The following is a 20,307-nucleotide window of genomic DNA, read 5'->3' as shown; positions in this document are numbered from 1 at the left end:
CTACAGATGTACAGTGAAAAGCGGAAACATCGAGTAAGTTCTAGACTGACAAGAGCTGCCACCTAAACAACACTCCTTACGAAGTTTTGCACATCAGCCATCAGTGTCTGGCCAGAGGGCCACTGTTGGACACTGCCTGTAAAATTATTCAGTTCCACACACCAGGGTGGCCTAGTTGTTAACGCACCCACCGGTGAACCAGAAGACCACAAAGTCCCGGGTTCAAACCCCACTTACTACCAAGACACTTAACTCTGAATAGGTCTGATAAATACCATCAAATCGTACCAAATCATGTTATGTGGTAAACAACAAAGTAAAAGGATTCCTACTTTAACGCAGGAATTAAGTTAGACGGAGAGTTTCTATTTTGAACCGTAGCTGCTGCTTTTCCTCCAGTCACTCATTTCACGAAGCGGGTTGTAATAATGACAGCAGTGTGAAGAGCAGCCACGAGCTTAAAGGGAGGCGAGTCTGCACAATCGCATTTACTTTTGCATGGGCGCTACTTGACAGGAGAACTACCTGTTTCTGAAGAAGTGCGTGGAGGCCAGACCTGTGGCGCCCATACAGCAGAAATGGCTGGACGGCATAATGAGTCGCGTGCCATCGCGCCTCCGACAGACGGCAAAGCAGAAGCAGCTTGTGGAAGAGCTCTGCAAGGATGTCGGCACGGACTTTATAAATGTCATGGTGCAGCATAACGGTGAGCGCTGCTTCGCTCTTATGGCTCCACCATTTTATGCAGCCCTTGAAATGTGAGGTGATGTTGGCTGCCCAGAGATGTGAAGCGTGGTTAACACAGCCCTATGTTTCTTCCCTTTAGTGGACTCTGTGCTCCAGAATCCAGAAATACAGGCAAAAGAGCGAGCTGAAAAGGATGCCCCAATGTCACAGTATGTACACATGCATGTTTAATTTCACAACAGTAGTTTATGAGGGGAATAATAGCCTTTTTCTCACACAGAGGCTTGGATTTTTCACAATCACGGCATAATACCTTCATAAAATGCAGAAAAGAGATCAAAGAGAAGTTGCACATTCTCCATCCAGCCATGAGAATCATACTGGAAAAAGGCTACGAGACCTTCTCTCGGTTGCTCTTGGTTGACCTTTCTAGTTATAGGTAATTACATGAATCGCCCCTTTTTACTTTGGGACTTTTTTTTTGCATTTTTTAAGTTAGTTTACTAGGTATGAGTTTTAAATTGGGATTTTATATGCAGGTCGCAGGGACCTGTGGACTGCAAACAGTTAAAACATGATGTGACTCTTGAGTGTAAAAGGGTTGAGGAGAAGGTCATGAACTCCTGGTTCCCTGAAGTCATTCACCAGCTCACCAGCAAAGACGTGCTGCAGGGAGCGAGATCGGAAAAACTGGATTCTTTCTACAAGTCGGCCTCGACTCTTATCTCCAACCAGGTGGAATTTTCTGATGCTGCTTGACCAATGCGCCTACATACCTAACACGTTCTTAGCATTCATATATGAAAGTATACGAGTTTTACGCCCCATAGACATGTCCAAAGACCACTACCTGATCTGTTCAATTTGCTCATTCTGTTCTGTAAAATATCAAACACATCAGGCAGTAAGCAGAATGAGAATAGATTATGCAAGAGCATATTATGAACAACTGTAATCCACATGTTAAATTATTATGAAAAGTAATCCATATATTAAAAAGGAACAAAGGACCAGGGGCTAGTTGGTTTTTAAAACTGCAAAAATACTTAAAAATGTGTATGAACTGAACCTGAGCTGGCACCATGCTCTGACCTGCTATTGTACTGAAGAGGTTGTGCCCTTCTTAAAGGACAAGGTTGAGTAAGGTTGAGCCGTATTTAAATAGATTTTGTTCTGAACAGCTGAAGGACCTTATTGAACGCACTGTGAAGGAGTTTGTCAGCCTTTTCGGACAGGAAAGAGCGCAGCAGCTCCCTTGCTTTAAGATGGATTTGACCTACGATGATGAGAAGATGGAGTTTTACCCCAGCTTTCAGGACCTCGAGGAAACTGTGCTGGACATCTTGAAACTGATAACCAACACGCTGCAGGTATGCAGACAAACTCATCACAAGAAATGTAACATTCGTATATCATTAATTACACTTATGATAAAGTATCAAATCGATTATTATTACATTCAGTATGAACATGCTTGCTGTTTTTAATTGTTTTCAGAAAGTTCAAACAGTCCAGTCTTGGTTGGCCGGGAACCAAACATCAGTGATTAACGCTCGGCTATCAGACGATATACTGGCATGGGCTCAGACCACACTGAGGAACGCTATCCATAAAAACCTGGAAGAACCAGAGAAGCACCAGAACCAGAGATATGGTGGGTTTATTATTTATGTCCCAAGCTAGGGAGAGATAGATTGACTCGCTTTGTTTCTACAGTTGAAAGATTTGACTGGCTTGTCAGTGGAGCTGCTCAGTCCAGAGTGCAGCGCTTTATTCAGGAAAAGCACAGTTTTGATGAGTATACAGAGGTAAAATTGTTTTTTGGTTTTGTGTTGTTCTACTCTTTGACTCGAAATGATTAGTACGTTCATGTGCTCATGTTTGTTTCTAGCAAGTGAAGGAGTTTTATGCGGTTTGTAAAGAGATAGCAAGTTGGCCCTCTGTGGTGCATTTTACCATGGTCACGTTGGACTGCGAGGACTTGAAGGAAGGACTGACCAAGAAAGCAAAAAGCTTCAGTGATTCTCTACTGGACCAAGTTCTGAGAATGTACAAACAAGAGTGTCTGCAGTAAGCTATTCATTTGGCCGTTTTCAGTTTCGCCTACTTGACCACTTCATTCATTCTGCTGCATTGATAAATCTGGTAAATCAGGACGGATGCATGTCATTTCCAGGATATGTAAAGAATTTGAGACAATTCGAGACAAGGCACTTACAGTCCCTGAGACTGCAGAGGACATAATTCAGATGACAGCATACATGGACCACGTTAAAACCACAAAGCTAGAAGAACTATACAACAGACTTCAGGTGAGATTTTGTACTTGCACTGTGTGCAGTTTCGATGCATTTGTATTCATCCAGAATGCACCATTATTTCATAGGTGAAATAATTAAGACAAAATATTTTTTATTTATTTATTTCTTTTACTCCAGGAAATCCATTGCAGATTGAACTACTTATTGGATGTGAACATATTAGATGCAGATCTCATTAGGCTGAATTCTAAAACGCTTTTGTGGCCACAAAATGTACAACAAATCTTTGAACTCAGTGATGAGGTAGGTTCTGTCTCTGTTTCTTGTGTCCGTTCTACATTTCTGATGGGGTGCAGCTGAACATTTCAAGCCTATTGCAGATGCTGGATAAAGCCAAGCAGGAAGGGAAAGAGGGCCTGCTGGATAAGAGGAACAAGGTGACCCAAAGCCTGGTGGAGCTGAACCAATCAGCTGAGGAGTTTGCTGAGTACTCGGAGCTGGAGATGATGCAGCAAGTGTGTTACACCTTAGAGCATGGGAGTTTCACAGTGTGTTGTTCAGGCCGATCTCTAAACAGCATGAACAGGATGGTTTCCAGCATTTTCTTAGACTGCAATGTTGCTGAAATCACAAAGCTGACGGTTGTGTTACGTTTTTGATGGTATCTTTCACTAGCAAGCTGTTTCACCTTGACCTTACTCTATGCTCAGTGCATATCACCAGTTTGAAAAGTTATTTTTGCTGTTCTGAAGTATGTTACAGACGTTCGTGCTTTGCGTAAGAGCCTACAGGATACTGAGGAGGCTATTGCAGTCATCAACAAGGAGGAGGCAGTTTACAATTGGGACCTGACATGTTATCCAATGATTGAAGCTATAAAGGAGAAAATTGAGCCGTACCAGAAATTGTTTGGGCTGGTGCTGAGGTGGCAAAGAGCTGAGAGAAAGTTTGTGATTTTTCTATCCATTCCAACTATGATACAAAATATTTTAATGGTTGATGTTTATCAAAAACATGATTTTTACATGATGCTTCTACTTAGATGGATGGATGGAGAATTTTCCAATTTAAATGGTGGGATCATGGCGAACGAGGTGGATGAGTTCAACAGGGAAATCTACAAGATGTTGAAGTTGTTCCAGCAGAAGCAGAAGAATGAAGAGCAGGAGAGAGAAAAAACTGATGTAATAAGAAAAAAAGGAGACAAGATCGATGAAACCAAGTCAGAAAATCCCACCACCCTCATCTGCTCCACAGTGATGAAGCAAGTAAAGGACTTCATGGTAAAATGTCATAATCTATTCACACACATTGAATATGACAACTTCACAGCATCTTAAAAATGGCTAAACAATGATAAAGAGATCTTGATTAACTAATAATAATATAATAATAATGATACCCCTGGAGCTCCACGGTAATAGTGACCTTTGTACAGGAGTATATTCCCATGGTGTCCATCCTGTGTAATCCCGGCATCAGGCCACGGCACTGGGAGCAGATGTCCGCCATTGTTGGTTATGACCTCATGCCCAACTCTGGCACCACTCTACACAAAGTCCTCAAGCAGAACCTCACTCCCTACCTTCAACAGTTTGAAAGCATTAGTGCTGCCGCCAGCAAGGTAACAAAAGGAACATGTTTTAGAGGCTTGCAATGGCTCATTGTTTTTTTAAGTGGTATATTATGGACCATTCCATATTAGAACATGGCAAATGGCCCCACCCTTCACACACCAGTACCCTTAGTACCATGACAGACAGATGAGTGCATTTATTTTGGTGCTTCCTGACAGCTAAAAACCAGTATTGATCAGTATTGATTTTGCAGGAATTCTCACTTGAGAAGGCTATGCAAGTAATGTTGGAATCTTGGGACACGGTGTCTTTCCACCATAATCCTTACCGTGAGTCTGGTGTCTCCATCCTCACTGCTGTGGATGAGATCCATTTGATGCTGGACGATCAGATAGTGAAGACCCAAACCATGAGGGGCTCCCCGTTCATTAAACCCTTTGAGGCTGAAATAAAAGTAAACATTTTCAGTCCTTAATATTTTCAAATTTGCATAGAGCTATAAATATTTTTTATACATGTCACATTTTCCCCACAATTAAATTTTATGCTGATATTATTTATATGATGAATATTACATTCAAAATCCCAGGCATGGGAGGAGCGCCTGATCAGTATCCAGGACATCATTGATGAGTGGCTGAAGATTCAGGCTCAGTGGCTTTATCTGGAGCCCATCTTCAGCTCAGAGGATATTATGCAGCAAATGCCTGATGAAGGCCGACTCTTTCAAGCTGTGGACAAGCACTGGAGGGAGGTCATGGGGCACTGTGTGAAGGATCCCAGGGTATGGCTTTCTTTTTCCTTGCTTGGTGTAATTAACTGTGACATGGCACATTTATTTAACTATTGCCTTGTAAAATTAATGTAGATTTTGCCTGCAACATCATTGCCTGGATTGCTTGAAAAACTTCAGAACTCCAGCGGACTTTTGGACAAAATAATGAAAGGACTGAACGCATACCTTGAGAAAAAAAGGCTTTTCTTTCCACGGTAAAATCAAATTAGTGTGAAAAAATTGAATGTGTCCTCTGCTTTGAACCATCACCCTTGGTGAGCAGTGGGCAGCCATGACAGGCACCAGGGGAGCAGTGTGTGGGGACGGTGCTTTGATCAGTGGCATGAATGTTACATTACAGTAAAATTTTAATATATTGGTGCACAGCTCTAGTTACCCTGCATTTGTAACCTGTAATCTGTATTTGTTTATATGTAGAACTGCTTATGGTCTATTAATCTCTTTGCTTTAGCTTTTTCTTCCTGTCCAATGATGAGATGCTTGAGATACTTTCGGAAACCAAGGACCCCCTGCGTGTGCAGCCCCACTTGAAAAAGTGTTTTGAAGGCATTGCCAAACTTCACTTCTTGCCCAACCTGGATATCCAAGCTATGTACAGCAGTGAGGGTGAGAGGGTGGAGTTCATCCATGTGATATCAACCGCGGAGGCGAGGGGTGCTGTGGAGAAATGGCTGGTGCGGGTGGAGCACGTCATGCTGCAGAGCATCCGGGACGTGGTCAACCGTGCCAGGCTGGTGAGATTTTTTTAGCAACACAGTGCTCTAAAATTCAGGAAATTTGTATGCTTCTTCTTACATGTGTCTTTTGAGAAACACTTCATAGGACTATAATGGTTGCTGACACCAAATATCCTTATTTTCCCAGCTACATCAGTGTTATCCACCATACTTTATGAAACATCTATTGGACATGACCTCTCTAAAGAATAAAAGTCTTGCTGCATGGTTGTTTCATGGTGAGCTTTTTATATTTCCTTTCTTCAGGCATACCCAGAAAGCCAGCGGAACCAATGGGTGCGAGAGTGGCCTGGACAGGTGGTGCTTTGTGCCTCTCAGATACATTGGACAGATGAGGTTCATGAGGCCATCAGAGCTGGACCGCAGGTAGATTAGACCGCTTTCAGTGCAGCCATTCATAGGCTCACATATTCAAGAACAGGATGGAGAAAACTGCGACAACTGACACCTTCAGATGTTGATGTCATCCTCTTTCAGGGTTTGAAAGAGTACGGTGAGCAGCTACAGATCCAGCTAAATGACATTATAGAGCTGGTGAGAGGGGAACTGCCCAAACAGACCCGCATGACCTTAGGTGCTTTGGTCACTATTGATGTGCACGCCAGAGACGTGGTCCAGGAAATGGTTAAAAATGGTACTTTTTGTTTTTTTCTGAACTACTATTATTACTAGTTAAAGGTAACACGTTATTTCACAGTCTAGATTAACCAAATTGTCTCCATCTTCAGGTGTCTCAAGTGAAACAGATTTCCAGTGGTTAGCCCAGCTACGTTACTACTGGGACGGTGACAATGTTCGTGTTCGTATCATAAACTGTGATGTGAAGTATGCCTATGAGTACCTGGGAAACTCACCTCGTCTGGTTATCACACCATTAACAGACAGATGCTACCGAACTTTGGTAAAAAAAAAAAAAGCTGTTCTTGTGAATATATAAAGCTAAGCTGTGTAGCACAGCATGAACTTGCCATTTTTTTTTGTCCATGCAAGATTGGTGCATTTTATCTGAATTTGGGAGGAGCACCTGAGGGTCCTGCTGGAACAGGAAAAACCGAGACCACCAAGGACCTAGCCAAGGCCCTGGCAGTACAGTGTGTGGTTTTCAACTGCTCGGATGGGCTTGATTATTTGGCCATGGAAAAGGTGCAGAAATGAAACCGTTTCCAAAGACGCTGTAGCATCATCATTAAAACTGTAAAATGCATAATGTTGCATTTACAATGTATACACTGGTAGTTGTTTAATTTAATGACATTCTGTGTGTGATGACCTTCAAACTACTATTCAGTTTTACATAGTTTAAATAGACACAATCTGTGGAGCATTTATCACCACTGTCACAATAATTCATGTTTGTCATTTACGACTGTGGTGTGTTTTATTACAGTTCTTCAAAGGTTTGGCTTCATCAGGCGCTTGGGCCTGCTTTGACGAATTTAACCGCATAGAGCTGGAGGTCCTGTCAGTTGTGGCTCAGCAGATCCTGTGCATTCAGAGGGCCATTAAGATGAAGCTGGAGTACTTTGACTTTGCAGGGACAGAGCTGCGCCTCAACCCCAATTGCTTTGTTGCCATTACTATGAACCCTGGATATGCAGGCCGATCAGAGCTCCCAGATAACCTTAAGGTGACCTTGCTTCATCTCATATCTTATTACAATGTTCACTGTAAGGTGTTCTGCTGTTTTTGTCACATTTTGACACATTGTGTTTGTATTTGACAGGTGCTGTTTAGAACAGTAGCCATGATGGTGCCCAATTATGCCCTCATTGCTGAAATCTCCTTGTATTCTTATGGGTTCCTCAATGCCAAACCCTTGTCAGTGAAGATTGTGATGACTTACAGACTGTGCTCAGAGCAGCTCTCCTCCCAGTTCCACTATGACTACGGCATGAGAGCTGTCAAAGCGGTGCTTGTGGCTGCCGGAAACCTCAAGCTGAAATTCCCAAAGGAGAATGAAGACATTCTCGTATGTATGAGGATGATATGGTGAACATTTTACCACTTCTGCTATGAGACTGCAAAATAAGAGCTTTACACTTTCTCTTCTCAGGTTCTGCGATCTATCAAAGACGTGAATGAGCCTAAGTTTCTCTCCCATGATATTCCACTTTTTAATGGAATAACTAGTGACCTTTTCCCTGGCATTTCTCTTCCTGCACCAGACTATCAGGTTGGTCTTTCACTTCAGCTCAAAATAATGTGAGAGCTCTTCTCGCTCTTTAGATTTGAAACCGTCTGACCACAGGGGCAGTGGTGGCCTAGCGGTTAAGGAAGTGGACGCGTAATCTTAAGGTTGCTGGTTCAAATCCCCAACCACCAAGGTCCCACTGAGCAAAGTACCGTCCCCACACACTCCGGGTGCCTGTCATGGCTGCCCTCTACTCACTAAGGTGATTGGTTAGATGAGGAGGACATATTTCATTGTGTCACCGTGTGCTGTGCTCACTGTGTATGACATTCACTTCACTTTCACCATAACTACTGGATATTTTTGCTTGGTATTTTTTGTTTGCATTGCTTTCACCTAGAAATATAACACACGTCACCAATATCACATTACCTTATCAGAAGAATGAGCTCGTTGCTGACCCTGTGCTCTTCTACAAGACCTCCTTTTATCCACACACTGCCAGTCTGCAACCATGCTGCTGAAATGGGACGGATGACCTTCTGGTCCTCTGTCTTGCTACCGGAGCGGTCACATGGGCCGGTGGACACTGTTGAGTGAATATTTTGTTAATTATCTGTTTGTTTCCCTCTTTTTTTCCAGCTATTACTGGAATGTGCCCATGAATGTTGTAACAAACTAAATATTCAGCCTGTGAAAGTTTTCCTCGATAAGATCATCCAGACTTATGAAATGATGCTAGTTCGTCATGGGTAAGCTACCTTGCTTCATCAGTAAATGAATCCTCATAATGAATGAGACAATATAATGCCAACTGTTACCATCTCTTTTTAAGCTTCATGCTTGTTGGAGAGCCTTTTGCTGGGAAAACCAGGGTGCTTCAGGTTCTTGCTGAGACCCTGAATCTCATGAATGAAAGAGGCTGCAATGAGGAGGAGAAAGTAATATATTGCACCATCAACCCAAAATCCATCACCATGGGTCAACTCTTTGGTCAGTTTGACCCAGTCTCACATGAGGTACAGTATTAGCACTTCTAAATCAAAGGTCTGTGGACTGTGGTGATTAGGTACAAGTGCCGGGGATCAGTGGTTGGGTGAGCAGGAATGTGGCAGTAAGACCGGAGGTGTCCCCAGTCAGACAGAATCTCTTCCAGGAGTCTATTGTATCGAAAGACAGTTCTGCAACCTGGAAGGCTCTCCAGTATTGGAGTTTGACAGATTACTGTCTTCAACATTGTAGTTTGGTTCAGCCTATCTCTACTTCCTGGAAAGGAAAGCACAGGGTAGCTTGGGATGTTCACCCTGGTGTTGGCAGAGGACGACACATACACCAAAGGTAGACAGATCAAAAAAAAAAGATGGAATAGACAATTCTCTACCTTCACGTACAGCTGGTGTTTCCCCGGAACACTGAGTGCAGGCCCCGCCCCCTGCATCCCTACACCTGTGCAAGGCACTATAAAGAGTTCCTCGCAGCAGTGTTCTGGGTTCTGAGATTGAAGGAGGAGAGATGACATCCCATAATAATTTTTATACCGTGTGGTGAAAATTAGTTTAAACCTAAACCCAGTTCTTTTTATGAAATATGCACAAAAAATAACAAATATTATGGAGCATAATATATGTAATTTTTTTTATGTATTTTCTTTTTTCAATAGTGGACTGATGGGATTGTAGCAAATACATTTCGTGAGTTTGCGTCCTCTGAGACTCCTGAGAGGAAGTGGGTTGTGTTTGATGGTCCCATTGACACACTGTGGATTGAAAGCATGAACACAGTGCTTGATGATAACAAAAAGGTAATAGGCTACTTGGTTAAAATGGAAGAAACATGAATATTTGGATAATCGAAATGGCAAGCCCAAAGAGACTCTTTTTTTCTCATGGATTTTGTAAAATGTAATCTGTTCTGTGTATAAAATTCTCTATAAAATCAGCTTTGTCTAATGAGTGGGGAGATTATACAGATGTCCAGTCAGATGAGTCTCATCTTTGAAGCTATGGATTTGTCTCAGGCTTCAGTAAGTGTGTTGTATCTCTGTCTTTATTTCTGACAAATAATTTACTAGAGAAGCTGAATAGGCCAAAGACTAGAAACTCATCCTTAAATGTGCCTTGTTTTTTTACTCTTAGCCAGCCACTGTCAGCCGCTGTGGAATGATCTACATGGAGCCAGCTCAGCTGGGATGGAAGCCTATTGTGCTGTCCTGGCTCAATACGCTCCCAGAACCACTTCAGAACAATTTAAATTCCACACTGCTAATGGAGCTTTTCAACTGGCTGGTACCTCCATCACTCAGGTTTCTACGCAGACATTGCAGGGTAGGCAACCCACAACCCACATTAATTTAACTGTTGACCTATTAAAAGTGCAGAGACTCTGAAAGGTTTCACAAAAAAATCATAATATGATAGGCATTAAGAAAACAGGATTTTACTTAATCATATTGATTTGATTTGAGTGTTACAGTCCATTACTGGCTAATGTATTTATTTGAAAATGTGTGACCTACTGTTCAAGTACAGTTTATATTTTCATGATGTATTTCAGGTATTTTCATAATTACAATCCTGTTATACAGTGTACACATCAAACCCAGCCAGTGGGGACACGTCACCATGTATTTCTTGGTGCCAGTCCCAAGGTTGGATAAATTGGGAGGGTTGCGTCAGGAAGATGAAAAGTGAAGTGATTGTCATTGTGAAACACTGCGGCACAGCACACGGTAACACAATGAAATGTGTCCTCTGCTTTTAACCATCACTCTTGGTGAGCAGTGGGCAGCCATGACAGGCGCCCGGGGAGCAGTGTGTTGGGACAGTGCTTTGCTCTGTGGCACCTTGGCAGGATTCGAACCGGCAACTTTCTGATTAACTTAACTCTACCTTAACCGCTAGGCCACCACTGCCCCTGCCCCTGTCACTCGGTATAAAACTTTCGTTAAATCAAACAGACCGTTTTCTCTGCTTTCTCACCAAATGGGAGCAGGGAAATGATACAGTGTTGTAAACAGTGGTGTGAAAGCGATTTTCTAGCAATTAGCTTAGTAATAAGTTGCTGTAAATACTACCAATTCCTTAAATTGCGCATTTTGATTTGCAGGAGGTGGTCCCTACAAGTGACAGCAACACTGTGGTGTCTCTAACAAGACTCTTTAAAATTCTGCTAACTGAACCGCTGGATGAGGATCCTGGAAATAAGAACATTCAAGCTTGGATTATGGTAAAATCACTACAAAGGGTTTACAGTAGTGCAGACTGAGAATACGGACCTGTTGAACAGATAAGCAATGACACAAGATGTTTTTTTTCTGTGTTTTACAGTTTACTGACAATATAATGACAGTATTTGACACATTTAACGAAAGTTCATGTGAACTGCTACAAAAACTAATGCTATTTCTACAGGCTGCCTTCGCGTTTTCCCTTATTTGGTCAGTTGGCGGTAGCTGTGACACGGATGGGCGCTTGCAGTTTGATGGATTCATTCGGGAAACTCTGTCGGGAAAGTCTGAAAGCCACCCCATCCCAGCCTCAGTTGGGAAGTGGCCATGTCCTTTTGATGAGAAAGACCTGGTGTATGACTACTCATATGAGGTTTGTAATAAAAAGTACCTTTCCACTACTAAAAATATACAGTTTTTGTCAGTTTAGTTGCTTACATTGTTCACATTTCTATAACTTTGCATTCGACCATTTGTCAGTTCAAAGGTAAAGGACGCTGGGTTCATTGGAATGATTCAATCAAGAATAAAACATTCGGTGACAAGACAACAAAAGTGCAAGATTTCATTGTCCCAACGATTGACACTGTACGATACACATATCTGATGGACCTGTGCATCCAGAATGGAGTGTATGTATGCATGCCTTCTCGGTCTGAAGAGCTTATCGAGGCTCCATCCAGGTGCTACAGCCCAAATTCAGCAAGAACACAAATACATTTAATGTTTCTGTTTGTCTTTAAAGACCACTTCTATTTGTGGGTCCCACTGGAACTGGGAAGTCAGTCTATGTCAAGGAGAAACTCATGAACCACTTGGACAAGGAGCGCTACCTTCCTTTCTTTGTCAACTTCTCAGCTCGTACCAGTGCCAACCAGAGCCAGGCAGGCTAATCACATGGATCAAAACAGACATATGTGACAGTGGACCTCTTCATATCTGAGATTTTCTCAATTACTTTCTCTTGTATTTCTGCCAATAGAACATAATAATGTCCAAGTTGGATAAGAGACGCAAGGGGGTGTATGGGCCACCAATGGGGAAGAAATGCGTAATTTTTGTGGATGACTTGAACATGCCAGCCATGGAGGTGTTTGGAGCGCAGCCGCCAATCGAATTACTGCGTCAGTACCTTGACCACGGAAGCTGGTGAGCTTGCATTTATAGGGAATGGCAACCTGTTTTTTGCAAGTCAAAAAATGTCATCTTTTTTTTTAGGTATGACCTTAAAGATGCAGCCCAAATCACTCTGGTTGATCTGCAACTGATTTCAGCCATGGGACCCCCTGGGGGTGGCAGGAATGCGGTGACCCCTCGTTTCTTGCGCCATTTCAACATCTGCAGCATGAACGCATTCAGTGATCAGACGATGGTGCACATCTTCTCCAACATAGTGGCCTTTTATCTACGCAGCAATAACTTCCCACCTGAGTACTTTACAATGGGAAACCAAATTGTTACTGCAATCTTAGAGGTGAGTTCTGTTCCTGTAAAAAAGAAATGTGTAAAAAAAGAATGGAATGGAAACTCTCTTAGTTGTTCCAATGAGCAATGTGCTGTGCTGTGGGATTGAAATGCTGGAAGTGAGTGTACAAACCATGCTTACGTATTATTATAGTCACTGTCATTCTGTAAAGTCATACAGAAATATTTTCATCAATGCTTATTTATATTGTTGCATCCATCCATGTTCTTGAAAAGGTCTACAAAAATGCCATGAAACACCTCCTGCCCACACCAAGCAAGTCACACTACACATTCAACCTTCGAGATTTTTCACGGGTGGTGCAGGGGTGTCTGCTGCTGAGGAAGGAGTCTCTACAGGGCAAACGCACCATGATCCGCCTGTTTGTTCATGAGGTGTTTCGGGTCTTTTATGACCGCCTGGTGGACGACCAGGATCGAGCCTGGCTCTACCAGCTTATGAACAATATAGTCAAGGAACATTTTAAAGAGAATTTTGATGTGGTTTTTGATCACCTCAAAGAAGGGAACAGACCTGTAAGTTTTAACATTAGTAACAATATGAGTTTACAACATGATCAGTTAATTTTATCCCCAAGACAATCACTTGATTAATTAATCAATCCAGTTGTTTTGCATTCTGTAGCTTTGTGAGGAGAACTTGAGAAACCTGTTGTTTGGTGACTACATGAACCCTGCCCTGGAGGAGAGACTCTATGCCGAGGTCCCATCCATGGACAGTTTCAGTCAGGTGGTCGAATTGTGTCTGGAGGAGTACAACCAAACTCACAAGAATCGAATGAACCTGGTCATCTTTCGGTATTTGTTTTCTGTCCACCTAATATAGACATTTACAATCTGAGGTTTTGGTAAATTCATTAAAAATAAAAAAATGATAAATCACATGTACATAATTATTTACAGCCTTTTGCTCAATACTTTGTTGATGCATCTTTGGCAGGAATTACAGCCTCAAGTCTTTTTGAATATGATACCACAAGCTTGGCCCACCTATACTTGGCCAGATTCACCCATTCCTCTTAAGCTCCATCAGGTTGGATGGGAAGCGTCGGGGCAACCATTTTAAGATCTCCAGAGACATCAAATCGGATTCAAGTCTAGACCCTGAATGGGCCACTCAGAGATATTCACAGAGTTGTCATGAAGACTTTGATATATCCTTTGATATCTTGGCTGTGTGCTTTGTGTCGTTGTCCTGATGACAGATGAACCATCGCTCCAGTTTGAGTTCAACAGCGCTCTGGAGCAGGTTTTCATCCAGGATGTCTCTGTACATTGATGCAGTCATCTTTCCTGCAGCTGAAAAACATTCAGCATGATGCTGCCACCACCATGCTTCACTGTTAGGATGGTATTAGCCCTGTGATGAGCATAGCCTGGTTTTCTCCAAACATGATGCCTGGCATTCACACCAAAGAGTTAATTCTTTGTCTCATCAGACCCCTGGAGCTCTGAGAGAGTGACCATTGGGCTCTTGGTCACCTCCCTGAATAAGGTCCTTCTCCCTTGATCACTCAGTTTAGATGGCCAGCCAGCTCTAGGAAGAGTCCTGGTGCCTTTGAACATCTTCCATTTACGGATGTTGGAGGCCACTGCACTTACTGGAACCCTCAAACCTGCAAAAAAAATGTCTCTCTAACCTTCCCCAGATTTCTACCTGCAGGATTTTCAAGGCTTTGAATACTTATGTGATTTCTCCCTTTTATATTTTTAAGAAATTTGCCAAAACCGCAAGTAAACTTTTTTGATGTAGCTATTATGGAGTGGTGTGTGTAGAATTCTAAGGAAAAATGAATTTGATCCATTTTGGAATAAGGCTGTAACATGACCAAATGTGGAAAAAGTGATACGCTGTGAATACCCTCTGGGTTCACTGTATAAATGCTGAGGATGCCTTTGATATTGCACTAGCCAGTTGGCAAAATGAGCAACTCCACCTGTGACCAATGACATTAATGCATTGGTCATGAAAAGCTTGTTCTTTCCCAGCTTCTGGAGGAATTCAGTAGGCCTGCTGACCAGTTTTCATTCAAGTAGCACAGCGACGTGGATTGTGCTGCATGTTGCTGCATGGAGCCTACATCCATCTTGAGAAGAAAACATAATTTCTTAGATGTTTGCAGAGTCCCCTCATTTCTGACAGACCAAGCAGAGGGTCAGTGGTCTTTGTAGAAACCACAGAGCTTTGTATTCTTACTGGTTCTGTGCATACTATATAAAAAGTATAATATGCATCACCAAGACCAAGGGACTGGACAATAATTGATCACAATTTTAATCAACCTTTAAAGCAAACTGAATGTGCATTGATGCTTTTACACATATTAAGTTATTTGTTATTGAAATGTCTTAAAGCTATGTTCTGGAGCACCTGTCTCGGATCAGCCGGTTGTTGAAGCAAGCTGGAGGAAATGCTCTGTTGGTGGGAGTTGGAGGTAGTGGGCGCCAGTCCATCACACGACTGGCCGCTTTCATGGCCGGGATGAAAATGTTCCAGCCTGCAATTTCCAAAAGCTATGGCATGAATGAATGGAAAGATGATCTAAAGGTACATTATGAATCTGCTGATGTGGAGATGCAGCAGACAACAGATATTCTGATGCCACTGTTCCTTTGCAGCTTTTACTCAAAAATGCTGGGGTGAAGGGTCAGAAGACAGTGTTCCTCCTCACTGACACCCAGATTAAGGATGAAGCCTTCTTGGAGGATGTGGACAGCTTGTTAAATACAGGGGAGGTGGCCAACCTCTTTGCTTTTGATGAGAAGCAAGAGATAATGGAGGTATCCTTTTTCCTGAAATCATAGTGTAAAATGAAGCATGAAACAAAGTTTTGTTATTACATAATCCTCTCTGTTTTTCTTTTAATTTCATGGCAGAGTGTGCGGCCCATTGCTCAAGCAGGGAATAAAAACCTGGAGTTCAGTCCTTTGGCTCTGTTTGCCCACTTTGTTGCACGTTGCAAGGAAAACCTACACATTGTGGTGGCATTTAGTCCCATTGGAGACTCCTTCAGGAACCGATTGCGGCAGTTTCCCTCCCTTATCAACTGTTGCACCATTAACTGGTTCCAGGTTTGTGGAACTGCAGGTTCTAAATGAGGTTTGTGAGGATTAAAATTGCAATGGCCCTGTCTGTTCTTCTCTTCGTAGCCATGGCCCGAAGAGGCTTTAGAACGAGTTGCAAATAAGTTCCTGCAAGCATTAGAGATGAGCGACCATGAGAGAAAGGAGATTGTTTCCATCTGTAAGACATTCCACACCTCTGCAATTGAGCTGTCTGAGAGGTATGTTAACCATTTAAAAAATACATATGGTTTTTATGTTTCTGTGTTTTGATTGTGCACCCTGATACTTTTAATTTTAGATTCCTATCAGAACTTGGGCGCTACAATTATGTGACACCAACATCTTACCTGGAGCTAATTGCTGCATTCAGACAGCTCCTCACTCAACAGAGAGACACTGTTATGAATGCCAAGAATAGATACACCAATGGACTGGACAAGCTGGCATTTGCAGAGTCACAGGTTTCTTTTTACCCTTTGTGTCATGCGTAAGAGCAATTTTCTATGTGTTTTATGTCAACAGTCAGCCTTACCCTTTCCCTTACCCTGGATGCAATGACAGGTGGGTGAGATGAAGAAGAAGTTGGTGGATTTGCAACCAAAACTGGAAGTAGCAAAGATTGAAAACGAAAGAATTACGGAAGTAGGTTTTTTTCAGCTGTAAATATGTGTCTCAGTTGTTGTTGTTGTTGTTGTTGAGATTTGTTATTGCCATTTTTTTATCTGCCATCTTGACTTCTACATAATGGATGATCTCAGAAAGTTAAAGTGGAGTCCAAGGAGGTGGAGGCTAAGAGTAAAGTGGTACGAATGGAAGAGGAAGCTGCAGCTATCGAAGCCCGTGAAGCCCAGACCTTGAAGAATGAATGTGAGCATGAGCTCGCTAAAGCCATTCCTGCCCTGGAAGCCGCCTACTCTGCTCTAAACACCCTAAAGGTCAGAATTTAAGAGTTCATGGGTATAAACATTATTAGGTACATGGAATAAACAAGGTGTTGGAAACATTCCTCAGACATTTTGGTCCATACTGACATGATGGCATCATGCAATTGCTGAAGATTTATCATCTGCACATCCAAGATGCAACTCTCTCATTTCACCATATAGCAAAAGTGCTCTACTGGATTGAGATTTGGTGACTGTGGAGGTTATTGGAGTAAAGTGAATTTATCTTGTTCAAGAAACTTTATGACATGGTGCATTATCCTGCTGGAAGTTGCCATCAGATTGTATTTGACATAATGACATATAAACTAAAACCAATTTATTTGGGTGTTAATAGATTTCAGATGGCACATATGGTGCCAAAATGTTCCCAAATGATTGTTTGCAGAGTTCACCTATATATTGTATATATATTATATTTGTCCTCTAATATCTCCCTGGTTTTATGAGCAAGATGGGAAAATGTAAAAATTTAAGGCAAGCCTTTGTATGTACTTAGTACGTAGTTGTGGTATTGGCGTGAAGCTGAGAGAACCTAAAAATGCTTTGCAGTTGGTATCCTTAAATGTTTTAATTTTCCAAACTGTAATAAACCCCCGTTTGTGAAGTCGTGTGAATATGTCCTTACCTGCACCATGCCGTCCTGAAACTTTCCTAAAATCATTGCAATTGTTTGGATTGACTCAAATTTTAAAAATATTTAATATTATTAAATATATGTAATTACATGATTAGCCTTCCATTCTTTAAGATTAAAATGTTATTGGAATTGTTCACAAATCTAACAAATTTAAGGCAGTTTCATTTAATTTAAGATAACCATTTTTTGTTTGTTTATTTTCTTTTTATATTTAAGTCAATTAATTTTGCCTTACAGTCCTCAGATGTGACGATTGTAAAGTCAATGAAGAACCCTCCCTCAGGGGTGAAGTTAGTGATGGAGGCTGTATGTGTGATGAAAGATATAAAGCCTGAGAAAATCAATGATCCAGCTGGGACAGGACAAAAGGTGATAGACCTGTTTTATTTCTAATAAAAGAGACATATAAGCTATGTCATTAATTTTCTACACATCATTAGATTCTCGATTACTGGGGTCCAAGCAAAAAGCTACTGGGAGACATGAACTTTCTCCGGGATTTGAAAGAGTACAAAAAAGATGATATTCCTGTAAGTCTTCTTCATTAGCAAATACACATTTATTTTATATAGCTTATAATCGCACACAGTTATGAAAGTTTAATTAAAATAAATCATACATTGTCAAACTGATATAGCTGATGTTCGTGACTGGTGCGCCATAATATTTGTAACAATGAAATCCCACAGGCAACTATAATGAGCAAAATCCGGACTGAGTACATGACAAACCCTGACTTTGATCCTTCCAAAGTGGCAAAGGCATCTTCTGCTGCTGAAGGCCTCTGTAAATGGATCAAAGCCATTGATGATTATGACAGGGTTATCAAGGTAGAGACTCCTCTTCTTTTTGCATATAATTCCATCAAAAGAACTTTACTTTATTATGTAACGCATCTCAGCAATTCTATGTAATATTAATGACAGTGACAATTATCATGTGTCTCCTCAGGAGGTGGAACCCAAAAAGAATAAGGTTGCGGCGGCTGATGCGTCCCTGGCCACTTATGAGGCCTCGCTGAATGAGAAGAGATCCAAGCTCAAGGAGACGGAGGACAGGCTGGATGCCCTAAAGAAGACCTTGGAGGAAAAGACAAAGGAGAAAGCCCAGCTGGAGCAGCAGGTGGACCAATGTGCCCGACAGCTGGAGACAGCTGAGAAGCTTATTGAAGGTTTGGGAGGAGAGAAGAACAGGTTTGTGTTTATCATCTACAGCCAAAATGTCTGTGGCTCATTAGGTCAGATCATTAAGGTTATGATATTTTGTCAAGCTCATTCCTTTTTTTATAGGTGGTCCAAAGCTGCAGATGATCTGCAGAACACCTATGATAACCTGACAGGAGATGTGCTGATATCTGCTGGGGTTATTGCTTACCTGGGAGCATTCACAGCCTCGTTCCGCCAGGACTGCACAAGACAGTGGACCAAACTCTGCAAGGTACAGCTATTTAGCATGTTCTGTATATAATACAGGAGCAATGCTTTATTAGAATCTCATTTACGTCTGTACTATATAAGACTAGGAAATAACCATTATCCTTCACAGTCCAAGAACATCCCTTCCTCTGACGAATTTTCCCTGAGCAAAACACTTGGAGATCCTATTATGATCAGGGCTTGGAATATAGCAGGCCTGCCAACCGACAGTTTTTCCATTGATAATGGGGTTATAGTGAGCAACTCAAGGCGATGGTGAGTTTTACTTTTTTTTTATCAAACGTGTACATACACTGAGTTTCTAACTTAAGGAATAACAGGAAAATGTTGGAATTTTCCTAAATCCTGCAACAGGCCTTTAATGATAGATCCTCAAGGACAGGCCAACAAGTGGGTGAAGAACTCCGAGAAGGATAATAACCTTAGTGTGATCAAGCTGACTGACAAAGACTACATGCGGACCCTTGAGAACTGCATCCAGTTTGGAGCTCCTCTGTTGCTGGAGAATGTCGGAGAGGAGCTGGACCCCTCCCTGGAGCCTCTGCTGCTCAAACAGATTTTCAGACAAGGCACAGTGCAGTACTCATGTTGTAGCTGCTAATAGTGTCAAGTATGTTTTTGAATGCTCCAGTTCTGTGGCTTTTTGTGAACGTGAGTGTAATTTTTCGGCTTTCAGGGGGAATGGACTGCATCAGGCTTGGGGAAAGTGTGATTGAGTATTCCAGCGAATTCCGCTTTTACATCACAACTAAGCTGCGAAACCCACACTATCTCCCAGAGCTCGCCACCAAAGTGTCCCTGCTTAACTTTATGATCACCCCAGAGGGGCTGGAAGACCAGTTGCTTGGAATTGTTGTGGCAAAAGAGAAGTAAGTGTCAATGAACTGTCAATCGATCAGTTTTTATTTAAACTATTGAGTATAGCATTTAGTATACACTACTCTAAATTGGTGGTGGTATCACAGGAAGGGCTGGGGGTGCATTCGCAGACATGTGTTCAGTTAGTGGAGAGGCTGGATAGTTCAGTGAACTTGGGGAAGATTGGAGAGCAGGAGGAGACAGCAGTCCAGTGGGCCACGGTGGGCGGCGGTGGAAGCACACGGTGGAATAGGAGATACAGTCTTTGCCGTGGCTTGGGTGTAAAGAAGTGGGCTGGCATTAGAATTGTCTTCGAGCAGTGCTTGGTAACAGCGGGGTCCAGATCAGACAGGGAGCAGGCAGGGGTGGCGTTGGTAGTCGGGCAAGGGTTCGCAAAGATCGACGAAACTAAGCGAAGTCAGCACGAGCAGCCTGAAAAAAAGTAAATTCACACTGAAGAGCG

At 42.1% G+C, this 20,307-nt stretch overlaps 1 protein-coding gene across 2 annotated transcripts in view; it reads left to right on the top strand.

Moving 5' to 3' along the window:
• dnah12 (dynein, axonemal, heavy chain 12) overlaps nt 1-20,307 on the top strand; it is a 30,677-nt gene that overhangs the window by 1,840 nt on the left and 8,530 nt on the right. For both annotated transcript variants that reach the window (XM_028992681.1, XM_028992682.1), the window contains exons 4-57: nt 7-33; nt 517-706; nt 827-896; nt 968-1,126; nt 1,227-1,422; nt 1,869-2,057; nt 2,185-2,341; nt 2,404-2,495; nt 2,579-2,757; nt 2,864-2,999; nt 3,126-3,251; nt 3,329-3,463; nt 3,701-3,894; nt 3,991-4,231; nt 4,387-4,572; nt 4,779-4,979; nt 5,115-5,309; nt 5,394-5,515; nt 5,773-6,055; nt 6,305-6,424; nt 6,536-6,692; nt 6,787-6,959; nt 7,049-7,201; nt 7,446-7,685; nt 7,782-8,027; nt 8,112-8,231; nt 8,832-8,941; nt 9,025-9,208; nt 9,850-9,990; nt 10,129-10,212; nt 10,325-10,513; nt 11,295-11,414; nt 11,600-11,788; nt 11,896-12,047; nt 12,161-12,299; nt 12,398-12,564; nt 12,634-12,889; nt 13,117-13,416; nt 13,526-13,698; nt 15,256-15,448; nt 15,520-15,681; nt 15,778-15,972; nt 16,051-16,184; nt 16,265-16,427; nt 16,528-16,608; nt 16,725-16,901; nt 17,788-17,919; nt 17,991-18,080; nt 18,240-18,380; nt 18,502-18,743; nt 18,840-18,987; nt 19,096-19,241; nt 19,341-19,555; nt 19,663-19,855. In XM_028992681.1, the coding sequence (XP_028848514.1) occupies nt 7-33; nt 517-706; nt 827-896; nt 968-1,126; nt 1,227-1,422; nt 1,869-2,057; nt 2,185-2,341; nt 2,404-2,495; nt 2,579-2,757; nt 2,864-2,999; nt 3,126-3,251; nt 3,329-3,463; nt 3,701-3,894; nt 3,991-4,231; nt 4,387-4,572; nt 4,779-4,979; nt 5,115-5,309; nt 5,394-5,515; nt 5,773-6,055; nt 6,305-6,424; nt 6,536-6,692; nt 6,787-6,959; nt 7,049-7,201; nt 7,446-7,685; nt 7,782-8,027; nt 8,112-8,231; nt 8,832-8,941; nt 9,025-9,208; nt 9,850-9,990; nt 10,129-10,212; nt 10,325-10,513; nt 11,295-11,414; nt 11,600-11,788; nt 11,896-12,047; nt 12,161-12,299; nt 12,398-12,564; nt 12,634-12,889; nt 13,117-13,416; nt 13,526-13,698; nt 15,256-15,448; nt 15,520-15,681; nt 15,778-15,972; nt 16,051-16,184; nt 16,265-16,427; nt 16,528-16,608; nt 16,725-16,901; nt 17,788-17,919; nt 17,991-18,080; nt 18,240-18,380; nt 18,502-18,743; nt 18,840-18,987; nt 19,096-19,241; nt 19,341-19,555; nt 19,663-19,855 (8,903 nt within the window). The remainder of the gene's footprint in view (nt 1-6; nt 34-516; nt 707-826; nt 897-967; nt 1,127-1,226; nt 1,423-1,868; nt 2,058-2,184; nt 2,342-2,403; nt 2,496-2,578; nt 2,758-2,863; nt 3,000-3,125; nt 3,252-3,328; nt 3,464-3,700; nt 3,895-3,990; nt 4,232-4,386; nt 4,573-4,778; nt 4,980-5,114; nt 5,310-5,393; nt 5,516-5,772; nt 6,056-6,304; nt 6,425-6,535; nt 6,693-6,786; nt 6,960-7,048; nt 7,202-7,445; nt 7,686-7,781; nt 8,028-8,111; nt 8,232-8,831; nt 8,942-9,024; nt 9,209-9,849; nt 9,991-10,128; nt 10,213-10,324; nt 10,514-11,294; nt 11,415-11,599; nt 11,789-11,895; nt 12,048-12,160; nt 12,300-12,397; nt 12,565-12,633; nt 12,890-13,116; nt 13,417-13,525; nt 13,699-15,255; nt 15,449-15,519; nt 15,682-15,777; nt 15,973-16,050; nt 16,185-16,264; nt 16,428-16,527; nt 16,609-16,724; nt 16,902-17,787; nt 17,920-17,990; nt 18,081-18,239; nt 18,381-18,501; nt 18,744-18,839; nt 18,988-19,095; nt 19,242-19,340; nt 19,556-19,662; nt 19,856-20,307) is intronic.

The sequence above is a fragment of the Denticeps clupeoides genome, chromosome 10, assembly GCF_900700375.1.
Source record: "Denticeps clupeoides chromosome 10, fDenClu1.1, whole genome shotgun sequence".
NCBI classification, from domain to species: domain Eukaryota; kingdom Metazoa; phylum Chordata; class Actinopteri; order Clupeiformes; family Denticipitidae; genus Denticeps; species Denticeps clupeoides.
This window is presented reverse-complemented; position numbering and strand designations above follow the sequence as displayed.